We start from the raw sequence: 15,744 nt of genomic DNA, 5'->3' as shown, positions 1-15,744 counted from the left end.
CAGACCATAGGAGAGAGACAGGACAGGTGTGTAGAGGGAGGTGTTATGAGAGGGGGTAACTCACATGTTCAGAGTAGAGCTACTGGACTAGTGGGCACAGGGGGGAGAGAAGAGCTGGTGGAGGGGGACAGGTCTCAGGAGGGCAGTGAGAAGGGCAGGGGTCAGGACAGCAGAGGAGGGTGAGAGGTTGGGGGGCAGCAGGCACCAGGGTAGCTGATGGAGGAAGGGGAGGAGACATGGAAGCAGATGGTGGGACATAGGGAGTGTGAGATTTAAAGGTGCCATGATTTTTTGGGGGGGAGGAGGTACTTCCCCCCCCCACCATTTGGACATGCCCCCCTTTTTATTAATGCAGAATTTTGTTTAAAAATGAATTACAATATAATTAAAATAAAAATTATCCAACTAAATTAAGTTTCTATCAAATTTACCCAATTTACATTTAATATGAAAATAGCCTCCAATTTGCGCATTTGACACCTTTTTCTATTTTTCTCTCCAGAGGGGGCCGAATAATTTAATTAATACCTTTTACATGTAAAATTACCTTTTTTATATTATGGATTCATATATTATGTAATATTAAATATGATGTTTTTCATATAATTTAATGTACAAATACAAAATAAGCCTTGAAAAATTGTTGGCGCCTGCCACATTCTTCTGAAAACATGAATGTGCTATTGACCACAAAAAGGTTGGGGACCACTGATCTAGTCTGACCTCCTGCACATGGCAGGCTACATAACCTCACCCAGGCACTCCATGAACTACTGCAGAATGCATCTAACTTTTGCCCACGTCTTGAGCAAAATGTTTAATTTTAACTCTTTATTCTATAAAATTAGATCAAATTTTTTAATCAAAATGAGCTTTAATTAGCCATTTAAGTGAGCTATTGCATTGCACTGCAACTCTAAAACTCCACACACAGAGTATTTTATTAATTCACAGTTCTGTATACCTTATAACAGACAATGTTCTATATTGCGCTACGGTAGGGAAAGTGGCAACTTGAACTGATTTTCGTAAAGGTGGGGGGAAAAAATCAAAGATACCTAAGCCTTAGTATTCCTTCCAGGATCTCTTAGAATATTTAAAGGCTAACACAAAATCATGATCACTCAGCTCCCTCCTATCATCAAAATTAGTAATGATATGAATGCAACAGAGAGAGAAAACTCAAGGAAAAGTCATTTTTAAAGTCATTGTTTTAATTGAAAGGAAATGCAGTAATTATTCATATACAGTATTTACAAATGATAATTCTGACTTTTTAAACCAGTGAACTGAGCAACAAGGTGGATGAGAGGCATCTTTCACTGGAACAATTTCTATTGAGGATATAAACAGTAAACTATGCAATGAAAAGCTCTGGAAGTTCCTGAGTTTGGTAACACTTGCAACAACAATTAAAAAAAAAAGGAGGACATTAGAAAAAACACTATTTAAAAAGTTGCAAAGAACCTGATACCTTGTAAGTTCTAATTTCTCAGCAGTAAGATCTACAGTCTTTGTAGTATGCTGGTGCAGTTTTAGTGCATCTTCTGTGCAGAAGCTCGGATTGCTAAGCCAGTTCAATTCTGCAGGTAGAAAACAATGTGAGAGTTACAAAAATTAGTCTGCTGTGCTCTTTAATGATGCAGATTCAACCAGTCAGCAGACAGCCTAATTCACAGCAAATGTCACAAAACAAATTTATAAGAGGGAAGGATAGCAGAAAACAATCCATCAAATTTTCACTTAGTAGAGCATGGGGTTTTAGTACAGTGTAAAATATTTTTAGGAACTGGAAACCTCCCATGACACCAACCTAAGTTTTAAGTAAAATGCTACAAACGAATATTTAAAAATCTAAACTGAAAAGAAAAGAGTTTCACATACTTTAGAATTCCCTATATGGTGAATGTCAAAACCAACGTGATTGTACGTTTTAATACCCCAAACAACAGACACGTAGTTACTAAAATAAAAATACGCCACGGGACATCAAAAGGAATTCATCACTCTCAATTAAGGATGTTAGATATTGGTTAAGTCAATAATCGTGTAACTGCACAAAATCTTAGCAGTTACACGATTATTCAATGGTCCCCAAGGGAGAGGCTGGCAACCAATGTGCTCCCGGCTCAACTCCCAGGGAACCCCCTGCCACCTCATGCTGCTGTCTCTGTATCAAAAGCAGCAGCACAGGGTGGCAAGCAGAAGCAGGTCCATGACGGGAGCCAGTTTAGAAACTGGCTCCGCGGCAGCAGCCTCTGTCCACAGCGAGCCCGAGCTCTCAGCAGATAGAGACTGGGGCCAGCATCCCACAGAACAGCCTCCGTCCATGGCGAGCCTGGGCCTGCTGCAGATAGAGGCTACTCTGCGGCAGTCCCCCTGACCCACCCATGCTGCTGCCTCTGCTCGAGAGGCAGCAGTGCCAGGGAGAGGATGGCTCTGTGAAACCAATTCCCCATCCCGCCTCTGTGGGAGATAGCAAGGGGGCGCAGGCAATTCCATGGGATCTGGTGCTTGTGGGCAGGTGACCAAAAAAAGCGGCTCTTCACGGGCAGCAGCTACTGCCTCCGCCCGCCCTTGCTGCCTCTGATACAGAAACAGCAAGGGCGAGGGGGTGCATTTAGTCATTTGGATTAAACAACAAGCCTCAGCTTATCGGTTAATAATTTAAATAACTATACGCTAATATCCTCACTACTGATGTTAACAATGTTTATTATAATGCATTAATGCCTGTATTATTCAGACACAACTTTTCCTAGATCGGGGTGGGGAACCTTTTTGGAGTCAGGGGCTGCTGACTCCCCACCCACCCACCCACACGAGAAGCAAAAAAAACCCCACCAAAATGACCACCACACAAACCCTCACTGATGTGACTGAGAAGGAGAAAGACACTCCCCACACTTCCCTCACACACCAGAGTCTAGGGGGGGCCCAGCCTAGTATAGTTTGTGTGCTCCATCCCCATGGTGTAGCAGCAGGGGGGGGGGGGGGGGAGAGGAGGAGAGGAGGAGGCGCATGCAGCCCCTGGGCCTTAAGTTCCCCACCCCTGCCTTAGATATTTCAATCCAAAACTCTCAACCATTATTCCTATACAGAAATTATTTTTATTTTAAAAATTCTGACAAACAGCTAGATTGTACAAGTAAAAAAAAAAATTAAAAAAACCACTTTGCTTTTATTTCCTTCACTATAATAGGTCAAAGGACTTCATGTACATAAATTAATTATGCATCAGAATACTGTCTATGTTAAAAATATTTTAAACCCATTTTACAGACAGGGACACTCGGCAAGTTTATTTGTCCAAGTTCACATTCAGGATTAGACCCAAAGCCTAAATTCCCTCTCCACTAAATACTTACATACTATTATTCCTATATCCAACGTGTGGGACTCAGAATGGATAAAAATTAATTATTTAAAAAGAACAAAATTAGATTGTTATTCAAAATCAGATTTCTTTGATTTCGATAATTTTCTTTTATAATAAACCTGTTGAAAATGAAATTTGAATTTAATCTATATATATATATATATATATATATATATATATATATATATATATATGTATGTTCATCTGTCAGTCTGTCTGTTCAAGAACTCCTTCTAAATGATAAGAGCTAGGACCACCAAATTCTGTTTAGCGCTTCCTCTTATCATAACATAGAGCACGGTAAGGGTTTGGTTGTGCCAAGAAAATGGGACTCGCTCTCATAAAACTATACAGAAGAGAGACAGAATCACAAGGAAGGTAAAAGGGACTTGCTGAGGACACACACACCCCCAATCCAATCCGGGACTACTCTAGACTGAGCCTCCAACCCCCCAGGCACCCTTTTGGAGGGTGCAAGGTGGAAGCTCCTCCCCCCTCAATTCATATGGGAACATTGCTGGCTGTTCCCCTTCATCAGGGAGCCAGGGGAAAGTTCTCAGTTTGCTGCATTCTTCACTCTGGCTGGGGAATGGAGGAGGAAGACAAACCTGGACCCACACCAGCCAAGGGACATGCACCTCTAACCCAGTCATGGAGAAGGTGCGGGTAGTCCTCTCTCCCTGAGCCCACCCCAGAGCAATGATTTAAATGAAGCATATACATTTTTATTTTATTTTCCAAAAAATAAAAATTGAGTTAAAAACACGAGGAATGCCAGGACAATCTTCTAGTACAAAATATCCTGTAAATCATGTTATTATAATCTATTGAAACATTTTAATAAAAGTTTAATACAGGCAGTCCCCGACTTACGCGGATCCACACTTACGTCGGATCCGCACTTACGAACGGGGCTTTCTCGCCCCGGAAGTCGGGGCGAGAAAGCCCCATTCGTAAGCTGCTCCGGTGCCCCTGGTCTGCTGGAGACCGTCTCCAGCAGACCAGGGGCACCGGGCGGGTTCCCGCGCTTCTGAGGCTTTGCTAGAGCAAAGCCTCAGAGGCGCGGGGAACCGCCGCTGCTGCCGCTTCAATCTGGGTGCCTGTGGTCTGCTGGGGACCGTCCAGAGCAAAGAGCAAAGCCTCAGAGGCGCGGGACCCCCCCGCGGCTGCAGCTTCAGTCCGGGAGCCTGTGGTCTGCTGGGGACGGTCCCCAGCAGACCACAGGCACCCAGATTGAAGCGGCAGCAGCGGCGGTTCCCCGCGCCTCTGAGGCTTTGCTCTGGCAAAGCCTCAGAGGCGCGGGACCCCCCCGCGGCTGCGGCTTCAGTCCGGGAGCCTGTGGTCTGCTGGGGACGGTCCCCAGCAGACCACAGGCACCCAGATTGAAGCGGCAGCAGCGGCGGTTCCCCATGGGCGCGGGACCCCCCCGCGGCTGCGGCTTCAGTCCGTGAGCCTGTGGTCTGCTGGGGACCGTCCCCAGCAGACCACAGGCTCCCGGACTGAAGCCGCAGCCGCGGGGGGGTCCCTCGCCTCTGAGGCTTTGCCAGAGCAAAGCCTCAGAGGCTCTGCTCCCCGTGTCCCTGGTCTGCTGGGGAGGGGGGGGGCAGCTAGTGTGCTTCCCCCCCCCCCCAGCAGACCAGGCTTTTGTTTTGGACTCTGGGGCAGAGCAGCTGGGGCGCTGCCGATTGGTCCTGCAGCGCCCGCTCTGGGCACTACTGGACCAACCCGGCAGCACCCCAGCTGCTCTGCCCCAGGTCCTGATTCAGCCGCTGCTGGTCAGTTTCAGCAGCGGCTGAATGAGGACGCCTGGGGCAGAGCAGATGGGGTGCTGCTAGGTTGGTCCAGTAGCACCCAGGAGCGGCGCTACTGGAGCAACCCAGCAGCACCCCAGCTGCTCTGCCCCAGGCGTCCCCAAGTCAGCTTCTGCTGAAACTGACCAGCGCTGACTACAGGAAGCCCCAGGCAGAGTTGCTCTGCCCCGGGCTTCCTGGAATCAGCTGCTGATCAGTTTCAGCAGCAGCTGACTTGGGGACGCCTGGGGTTCTTAAGTTGATTCTGTATGTAAGTCAGAACTGGCGGTCAGTTTCAGCAGTGTCTGAATCTGGACGCCAGTTCCGACTTACATACAGATTCAACTTAAGAACAAACCTACAGTCCCTATCTTGTACGTAACCCGGGGACTGCCTGTATGCTAAATCCATGAATCCCTATCAAAAACTGAGTTAAATGACGCTGCTCTATATAGAGAGAGGGAAAATATCTAGCTTTTGAGACCAACTTTTATGAATATGGCACATGCAAGCCTAAATAATTTGGGGAACAATCTCATTTTTAGACTTTAGGCAAGACTAGGAATTTAAATTCCAATCACTTTCACACAGGCACACATGAAAATTATCCCATGGGAAAATTTGGCTTACACTGAGTTATCCCTGCTAATATATCATTTAGTTGTAAATGTTAAACATGCATTGGACACAAACTTCTCTTTAAAATGTTTGGTAATAAAAATTCATTTTATATGCTATTGGGTGTGTGTAATTAAATTCCAGTAACCATCCTAACACTGAAACATATCATGATTAAGATTTTGTCAGTTATTTTAGTAAAGTCACAAAGAAGTTGCAGGCAATAAACAAAAATTCATGGAAGCCAAGGGCCTGTCTGTGACTTTTACTACAAATAATGAGGAGAGAGGCTGACCGAGGACAAGTGAAGGACCAAGTCATACAGGGATTAGAGAGTCCAAGCCCTCCTGCAGGAAGGGGAGGAGCTTTAGGTCCCCACACTATCCCCATCAGCTCGAACTCCAGGTCCCTACAGCACCACCAGGGCTGAACTGGAAAATGTCAGTGAGGTCTCTGAAAGCCACAGATTATGTGCCTTCTGTGACAATCCTTAATCATGCGCAAAAAGTTAATTATCTAGTCAATAAGCAATACCTCATTAACCATTTTCTAACACATTAAAAATGTAAAAGCAATAAGAACTTGAAAATACTAAGCTTTATATAACTGCTTAAATAAATACATATATTTAAAGCATACATTCCTAGGCAGCAAAAAATGCACCAAACTTAGCGTTAAAAATCTATTTAGTTATAAATCAACATGTTTTAATGGTTCTGGCAACCAATGAGAAAGCTTCTTCATTTAGAAAAAGATGGTCCTTTGTGTATATGACCTATACATTATTTATCTGTTTACACACACAGTAGAATCTGTAAAGCTCCTGACATAAGCCAAAAAAGAAATTGGATTTACACATTACCCCCTGAACATAATGAAAGAGAAAACTGACTGACTGGCAATGATTGTAACTGCTCAGATATTTGGCAACAGCACAAGATTGGAAATCAATCAGTAAGATCTCTTTAAAATAGGGATGTAAAATCCTAGTTTATTAGTTTACTGGTTCAATGCTAGGTTTAAACCAATTAACTGATTAAGCCGGGATTCCAGCAATTCCCAACCCAGTGGGGGCTGCCACTGATGAGTCCCAACACTCCTTCTCCCAGCAAAGCAGGAAGGCTGGCAGCAGGCCGCTCACTGCTAATCCCAGCACAGAGCTGCTCCCAGGTACCGGTTAACTGGAACCCAGTAAGCATCACTCAGTAAGGGTGATGTTTACCAGGTAATCAGTTACTCGTTCACATCCCCACTTTAAAACCATTACACCTATCACAGAGGGTCTATTGTACACATTTATATTTTTGATTATGTGCCTGACAATGTACCTGAAAATTGAAGGCAGTCTGTATAACCACACAGCTTCCCTTATTAATAAATTATTGCTTAGCTACATAATACAATAGGTAATAACTCATCATTGAGTAATTTATTTTGGCTGAAATACTTTTCATAAGTCTATATAAAAAGCAATTATTTCACATTAAATACTTTCATGTTTCATGTTCGATTTTAATTTTAAATATTGACAGATACTTTGCACTAATAGCAGAAAGTGTTCTTATCATTTGCCTTAAAGCAGTTCAATTTTACAAATGGCAAAGTGACGCTGATTTATCCAAAGTCACACAGACTGTTGGTACAATGTTCAGAACCCAGGTGTTCTAATTCCCAATCTATTAAATAACTGTGCCTCAGAAATTCTTCTTAAACAAATAAGGTATTTTCTACCACTAAAGTGAAGGAAATCTGTGTGTCTGACTAGAATAAATATAAAATCAGATCCTTTCAAAATAGGTTGCTAAGTGTTTGTTGGCTAAGACCATTTGAGATATAGAATGGTAAAAGTGCCCTAAATTAGGGATGTAAAATTAACTGACTAATCAGCCCAGCTGGAGCAGTCCCCCACCCAGCCCCAGAACTGCGGCCAGCTTCTAGGTTCCCAGTCCCCACCACAGCAGCTCCTGTCCACGGTGAGCCCAGGCTCCCTGCAGACAGAGGCTGCTCTGGACACTGGCACATCCCCTGCTTAAGGAATGCCCAGGCTCCCTGTGGGCAGAGACTGCCCCAGATGCCAGCGCAACCCATGCCTTGAGGGCACCTGGGCTCCCCACGGACAGAGGCTGCTCCAAACAAGAGCAGATGACAGAGGATGCTCCAGATAAGAGCAGCAACTGTCCACGGTGGACCCCCTGCGGCGCTGGTGCAGCACCCACCAGTTACCAGCTAACTGGAATCGGTAAGCATTACCCAATTTAGGGTAATGCTTACCAGTTAACCTTTCATACTCCTACTCTAAATAAGGGGGAAATGTTTTTGCATTACTAATCATAAGAACAGGCATATTTGGTCAGACCAAAGATCCATCTAGCCCAGTGTCCTTTCTTCCAACAGTGATCAATGTGAGGTGCCCATGAGGGAATGAATGGAACAGGTAAATCATTAAGTAATCCATCCCCTATCACCTATTCACACCTTCTGGCAAACAGAGGCTAGAGATAATATTCCTCCGTTCTCCACTGTTATACAAGATCTAATTTTTAGGGCCTGCTGCTCCTTGTAACTTCACTACAAAGAAAAGTCTACACTACAAAGAAAAGTCAGAAAAAGATACACAAATTGCAAACCGCAATTTGTGCATCTTTTTCTGCTTTTCTTCCAAAAGAGGCTTTTCTGACATTTAGCCAGTCTACACGGGGCCAAATGTCAGAAAAAACCCTCTTTCGGAACATCCCTTCTTCCTCGTAGAACAAGGTTTACAGGGATGATGAAAATAGAATCTGCTAAAGCAGACTTGTTCCTTGGACGCGGCAGAGCTTTTCGGGGATACCTCCAGATTATGGTCTCTTTACCTCTGAATTAGTTAATTACAAACACTGTTCCTTGAACTATGTGCATTATTGCCTAAATCAATCTTGATTCCAGTACATGGAGTACTAAAAAAAGGCAGCAGAGGATAGAAACCAAAAAAGGACAGCACACAACAACACACAAATTTCCACTAATATCATCAAATTTGTTTTAATTTGCAATTTATTTTACTTTATGTGCTAGTCTGCGACTATAATAGGAATAGGAATAAGAATAATAGGAATACAGTTTGTTCATGTGCAGAGTTCGGAGCCTCTCCTGGAATTTAGTATGGGGCTACGGAGTAGTGACCAGTCAGGAAGGGCTGTGCTCTGCAGGCTTATGAGCCTCATGTGTAAACGAAAAACAAACAAAAACCAGGAAACGGGGCCCAATTCAAAATGAATCTCCTTTGTTCCAGGTGCTCCTGAGGCACCTGGTTCACTAGCAATGGGCAAGGACTGGGTTACATGCGAGTGGCCAGGTAGGGAGAGAATTCCCCACTCTCCGCATGTGATTACTGCCCATCTTTGCAAGGCAGAAGCGCTCCAGATGTGCCCTTCAAGCTGGCAAGTGAGCTTCCACCGCAGGGCTGGGACATGCTCAGTGTGGACAGGACACAATGGAGACACATGAAACCATGCGGGAGCCTCCAGCTTTACATGCCCATGCCCTACTGAGAACCAGATTTAGATCACGTGGGAAGAAAGCCTGGTGGGGTAATCTGGGTTGCTAGTCCTTATCCCGGAGCTCGATGGCCCACAGCCCACCCCCTCTTTCCATCCCTACCCCACCTCCCTATCCTCTATTCCTACACCCCCATTCTGTTGCCTCCATTCCTACATCCATCATCCTCCCTAACCCCTCCCACTCCCCACCCACACTACCCATTCCCCCTCCTTCCATCCCTACCCCCATCTCTTTCTTCCATTCCTACACCCCTATCCTTCCCTAACCCCTTCCCCTCCACACCCCCACACTGCCCATCTCCCAGCCCCCTTACCACACTACCCATCCCCACATAAAACCTAACCCCCTTCCTCCTTTCTTATGCACACCGCCCCCCCCCCCCCACAAACGGGCATCCCAACCAGCAAAGAAACAACCTACCTGGGTTTCCCTTTGGGTCCTGCAACCGGTGTTGCTAAAACTGCTCCTGTGTTCAGGCAGCCCCTTCTCCTGTCTGCCCTGTCCCATGGAACACCTGCTGCTGAGCCAGGGCCCAGACTGCTTCTGCTGTCTCCCTCCACTTCCACTCCACACATCACATGGGAACAATAGTTGCCTGCCATTCCTATCCCCCAAACCAAGGTACAGCTAGAGCCAGCCAGGCCACTCAGGCTGAGGAGTGGGCTGCAGGTGCCAGTGTGCAGCCAGCAGCGGCCACTTCACGCGCGTCTCCTCCAGCCCAGAACTTGAACCAAGTGCCCGAGCACCAGGAAAGGGGGAGGCCAGACATCTCACAACTCCTGCCTTCCCAGAGTACCAGGAAGGGAGGAGGCCACACAGTTTCTGCCTTCCCAGAGTACTAAGGAGCGGGGGAAAAGGAAGCCATGTGGCTGAGGGTGGAGGCAGGACGTAGAGTGACGTGATGACATCACTCTGTTGTCCTGCAGAAATTTATTTTTATATTACACACACACACACACACACACACACACACACTAAAATCACAAGATGCTTGTCCACACACACACACACACACACACACACACACACACACACACACACACACACACACTAAAATCACAAGATGCTTGTCCAAAAATTAGGGAAAAAATAAAACAAGGTAGCACTATCACTGTGAGACATTAACAAACCTTCCAAATACTTCTGATCTAAAATATTTAAAATGTGAACTAGGGATGTGTTAGTGTAAACGTCCAAATGATTACATGCAGTTTTGCTCCCATCTCCTTGCCAGTGCCTCTGTATCAGAGGCAGGAGCAGGAAAGAAGGGAAAGGTCCAGGCAGGAGCTGCTGAGTACTGGGAGCCAGCTTTTAAGCAGAGTAGGCAGGTGGCTTTTAAGCCAGTTCCCCATGCTGAATCTAGCATGTAATCTTTCAGGAGGAGGAGGGAACAGACACTGGAGCGCCAGGCAGGCAGCGGTCCAAGTCAGGCAGCGGTTCCCTGCTGGGCCCCAGACCAGGGGTAGAAGTGGAACCAGAGGCAGCTGCCACTGCAGCCCTCTGTCCATCCTGCAGGAGAGCCGGGGGCCTGCAGGGAGCCCAGGGTGCCCCCCAAGGAGGGGTTGGGGGCAAACCCCAAGCCATGGCCGCCGCTTTCCCTTCTGACTCTGCAGAGGCTGGGAGGTGGGGCAATGCAGAGGTACATGATTAGTAATTCTGCCATCCCACAGGAAAAAATGTTTTCTATATAGACAGATATATTCAATCTGTTAATTAGTGGAAATTGATAATTTATACAAGATATTTCCACAAATTCTAGACAAGTAAATGATGTGTTAATTTGCTAACTGACTTCCTATCTCTACTTCTCCAAGCTCAGGCACAAAAAGTGAATTAGTACAGAGCCTCTTAGGTTGAAATATACTTAAAATATTTGTACTCAATTTCAGAATTAGAGAAGTTAAAACCAGAACAAAATATAGCAGAAAATGCAATATAATTGAATGATTTCCTCTTGAAGTATCAATAGGTCTAAAATGAATGATTTCTTTAAAAAATTACTTATGGACCAAATCACCATCTAGAAATAGCGCTAAATCCAGAACCCAAATCTGAACTTTAGTTTCAACCTCTTGTTCCATACATCTTCAACTCTACCAAGATGAAGGATTATAGTGGGGTCATGAGATCCGTACACAGTAAATTTTGGTTACGGTCAAAATCTTGCAATTTACAATGTTTGGGCAGAGACCTGCACCAACAAATACCCAACCGAATCTTCCCACCCAATGTAATTTGCAGCATTGGGACTTAATCCAGTACCATCCATGCCAACCATGGCTAAAAAGTCCCTTCATTATGAAGGCTATACCAAAGGTTGGACTGCAGCCTTGATGTACAACAATGGCTATTAGTCAAGGGTCTGAGGCCCAATTGGGAGCAGTAAGCAGGTTTCTGGGGGTCCACCAAAATGAAAAAAATGCAGGCTGAAGTTGCTGGAACCCCAGGGCAGAAATGGGAGCCCAAACAACAAGGGCTGACTCCTGAGCAACTTAGATTCATAGTGCCCCAACAATTACCCTGCTTACTATCCCTTCATGCACCTTAGCTTTTAATCTACTGGATTGATAAGCAAAAAAAGCAGTTGTGGCAGAAGTGGGTCCTGGAGCTTATATAGCATGTTGGGTGGGCCTTAGAAAGAAAAACACTGAGAACCACAGGAATGTAGACAAAAAAAGTATGAAAAATTGTGCACCATTAACAATAAATCACAGAAAATAAAGCATAAGTAAACAATTTATGATAACCTATGATTTCAGCACCCAACAGAGAAAACCCTTTAGTGCCTGATGGAGTCTCTCTCAGAGGATATATACTAAGGATGTTAAATTTAGATTAATAAACTATTCAATTAGTCGATAAGGGCACCCCCACCTTTGAAATGTAGAAAGAGCCCTGCCAGGTTTTGCTACATTTCAAAGGCAGAAGCACTGCGGGGAGCACAGGGTCAACGGGGGACTGCTTATCGGATAGTCAACTTGTTGCTTACATAGCTAAAATATACACCAAGTATAGTTAACCAGGGAAGTGGAGAGCATCCCTGAAAAACTTGTAGGGGATCACTATTTTAAGTTCTCTCTGCAATCATATTACCTTATCACACATAAATCATAGTTTATTTATAGAAACCCTATTTGTGTTGTGGACTAGGGATGTTGAGGGGCAACTGTTTTACTAGGCCTGCTAAACCACAGGCAGGGGGCACTTCAGACTGGCCCAACCCAAGCAGTCCCTGTCCCTCACCCACAAAATCCCAGTTAACCAGTTCAACAGAATTAAAAAAAAAAAAAAAAAGTTATCTTGTAGCATTTTAAGAGACTAACATTTTATTTGTATATATTAGTATAATGAATTTGCATGGGCACAACCCACTTCTTCAGATGAGTCTCATGAAACTATATAGCTATATAAATAAAATGTTAGACTCTAAGGTGCTACAGGACCACTCACTGCTTTTTTTTTTTTAATTACAAACTAACAGGGCTACTCCTCTGAGACAGTTAAAGGGAATGTTTAATCTGTTAACTTTTCAACTGGGATTGTACATCCCTATCGTGGACTTGGGTAAAAGGCACAAAGACCAACTCTGTCCATAGCTAACAGAACCTGCACAAAGAATACAAGGGAACACATACCGTATTTTCCGGCGTATAAGGCGACTGGGCGTATAAGACGACCCCCTAATTTTCTAGTTAAAAAATAGGTTTTCATCTTATACTCGCCTTATAAGACTACCCCCCCCCTTAAGAGGCCAACCAGCAGCACCCCAGCGCCTCCCCAGCTTTGCTCCCGGTGTCCCTGGTCTGCTGGAGACGGTCCCCAGCAGACCGGGGCACTGGGAGAAAAGCTGCAGCCGTGGCGGGGTCCCACGCCTCTGAGGCTTTGCCAGAGCAAAGCCTCAGAAGCACGGCACCCCGCCGCCGCCCGGTGCCTCTGGTCTGCTGGGGACCATCTCCAGCAGACCAGGGACACCGGGAGCAAAGCCTCCGAGGATGCCGGCAGCGGGGCAGCCCAGGCGCGCCTGGGCAGCCTCGCTGCCCGAGCCCCCCCCCCCCCGCGGCTTTGCAAAGCCTCGGAAAAGCCGGCAGCAGGGCAGCCCATGAGCGCCTGGGCTGCTCCGCTGCCGGAGCCCCTCTGCGGCTTTGCTCCGCGTCTTCCTGGTCTGCAGACCAGGGAGACGCGGAGCAGCTTTTCTCGCCCCAGAGTACACGGGCGGCGGGACCGCGAGGTCCCGCAGTCCGTGTCCTCCAGGGCGAGAAAAGCCCCGTTAGTACCTGGAAGTCGGGGACTGCCTGTATACCCGGCGTATAAGACGACCCCCGATTTTTTGGGGATTTTTTTAGCATAAAAAGTCGTCTTATACGCCGGAAAATACGGTATGCCACCCGGAGAGGAGGACTTGAAAACTAGCAAAGTTCATGGTATTCAATGACATGGCCTTGCACCCCGGCGTAGCCACAAGGAAGGGGGAGGCGTGTCAGAGGACTGATCGCCTTCTCTCACGCAGCAGTGCCGTGGCCACAAACCCGCGTATTACAGCTCAGTAACTGCGCTCCCGGGCTCCAAAGGCAGGGCATAAATCGGGTTCACTTTCACCGCCGGCCATGACTTGCATCTCCACACGTGGGCAGCAGAGACCTGCGTGCATCGGATGCCTCCTTCTCCTGAGAGGGCCGGGCCCGGCCCGCGCCTCCACGCAGGAGGCAGCAGAAGCGAGGCCACCCCTCGGGAGGGAGCCGTGCGGGGAAGGAGGGTGCTGGGAAGGCGGAGTCTGCACGGGGAGCAGGAGGCCCGGCGGAGTTTCTAAGCGGAGGGGCTGTGAGCAGAGGGGCCGGTGCTGGCCGCGGAGCTGAGGTCTCACTACAGGGAGGGAGGCTGCCGAGGCACTAGGCCACCCCTCAGCAGGACGTTACCTCTCCTGGAGCCCTCGCTACCGCTAGCGGGCGTCTCCCCGGGCTCGGCGGCGCCGGCAAAGGCTGGGAAAAGAGCCATAGGCCGAACCACCGCTTCCGTCCCTCTTGCTTCTCAAGGAGGCCCCGGCGCCCAGCCAGGCAAGATGGCGCGGCTCGCGCGAGCATGCTGGGAAATGTAGTCTCGCCTGCCAGCCTGCTCCCAACATGGCGCCGGGGGAAAGTGCCAGACAGCTGGCCAGGTCCGAGGCTATCAAGAGTGGCTGGGGCTCCTTCTTCCGGGGGCAGAGGGGCAACTGCAAGACATCCCGGCAGTCCCCTCACGCGAAAGGATTTTGCCCAACAGTTCAGGCCTGACTCCCTGTGTGGGTCTCTCAGTGTTAGTGAGAGAAATTCTCCTCCATAGCCCTGACTCCCCTCCACACGCAGGCGGATGCTGCTGCTTCGGAAAGCAACTTAAGTGCCTTGATTGCACAGGGTGAAAAGCTCTGTTTTGGTATGTGAATGTGCAGCCTCCGCATACCCAGGCTCCTCATCCTTCCTGAGCAAAAGGGGAGGCTCCACCAGACCTCACCTTTCCCTACAGTTCTGTGGTTCATAAGTGCAGAGGGAGTGCAAACATCATTCATACCCGCAATTGCTTATTTATGGTATAGTAGAAGACTATCCTATTCTAATGAGAGCTGACATCCTCTTCCAGTTTTATTCTCACATATTTGGTGGGGCGGGAGAAGGTGGCTTATCTTTTCCCTCTGCTCATTCATCCCTACCCATGTAGAGTGGCTAAGAGTTGCTCATTCCTGGATTCCAAGTCCAGAAAGGATCATTGTGATCATTTGGTCTGACCCACTGTATAACTCATGCCATAAACTTTCTCCAAAATAATACCTAGAACAGATTTTTCAGGAAATCATACAGTCTTGATATTAGAATGACATGGGATGGTGAATCTATTAACAGCTCTGGTAAATTGTTCCAGTGTTTTTTCATTACTCTCACTGTTAAATTGGCTACATCTTAGAATCATAGAACTGGAAGAGACCTCAGAAGGTCATCAAGTCCAGCCCCTGCTCTAGGCAGGACCAATTCCAACTAAATCAACCCGGCCAGGGCTTTGTCAATCTTATTTCCAGATTGAATTTGTCTAGCTTCAACTTCCAGCCATTCAGTTATGAGTTTCATTTAGAGCTGGTCCTCCTTTAAGGTATTTTACTCTTCAGAAGAGGTAGGACTTCATCATCCAGACCTGCCCTGGAGAGTCTCATTAGGGCTCAAGTATGGCCATTGTTGCGCAAGAATCCGCAGAGCATCCACACTGCTCGCTTGCCCGCTCTTGCGCAAGAAAATTTACAGTACAGCGTGGTAAGAAAGGGTTTCTTGCTCAGGAGCTCTTGCGCAAGAGGGCAGTGTGGATGCTCTGCAGGGATTTCTTGCGCAAGAAAGCCCTATGGCTAAAATGGCCATCAGAGCTTTCTTGCACAAGAGAGCATCCACGCTGCCATGAGCG

The 15,744-nt window shown here is 46.9% G+C and overlaps 1 protein-coding gene across 3 annotated transcripts in view; it reads right to left on the bottom strand.

Annotated features, from left to right (window-relative positions):
* The window catches only part of NRDE2 (NRDE-2, necessary for RNA interference, domain containing), a 59,761-nt gene extending 45,232 nt beyond the window's left edge, over positions 1-14,529 (bottom strand). Inside the window, exons 1-2 of one of the 3 annotated variants that reach the window (XR_332023.4) lie at positions 14,241-14,529; positions 1,475-1,583 (exon numbers count right to left, since the gene is read on the bottom strand). Coding sequence is in view for 2 of the 3 variants with exons in the window: in XM_006122346.4 (XP_006122408.2) it covers positions 1,475-1,583; positions 14,241-14,319 (188 nt within the window). In the remaining variant the exon portion in view is untranslated. The remainder of the gene's footprint in view (positions 1-1,474; positions 1,584-14,240) is intronic. The other 2 variants (XM_006122346.4, XM_006122347.4) reach the window with 2 other exon arrangements.
* Between the last annotated feature and the right edge of the window lie 1,215 nt (positions 14,530-15,744).

Source organism: Pelodiscus sinensis, chromosome 4 (genome assembly GCF_049634645.1).
Source record: "Pelodiscus sinensis isolate JC-2024 chromosome 4, ASM4963464v1, whole genome shotgun sequence".
NCBI lineage: Eukaryota > Metazoa > Chordata > Testudines > Trionychidae > Pelodiscus > Pelodiscus sinensis.
Note: the sequence above shows the minus strand (reverse complement) of the source record. Positions and strands in the feature narration are given on the sequence as shown.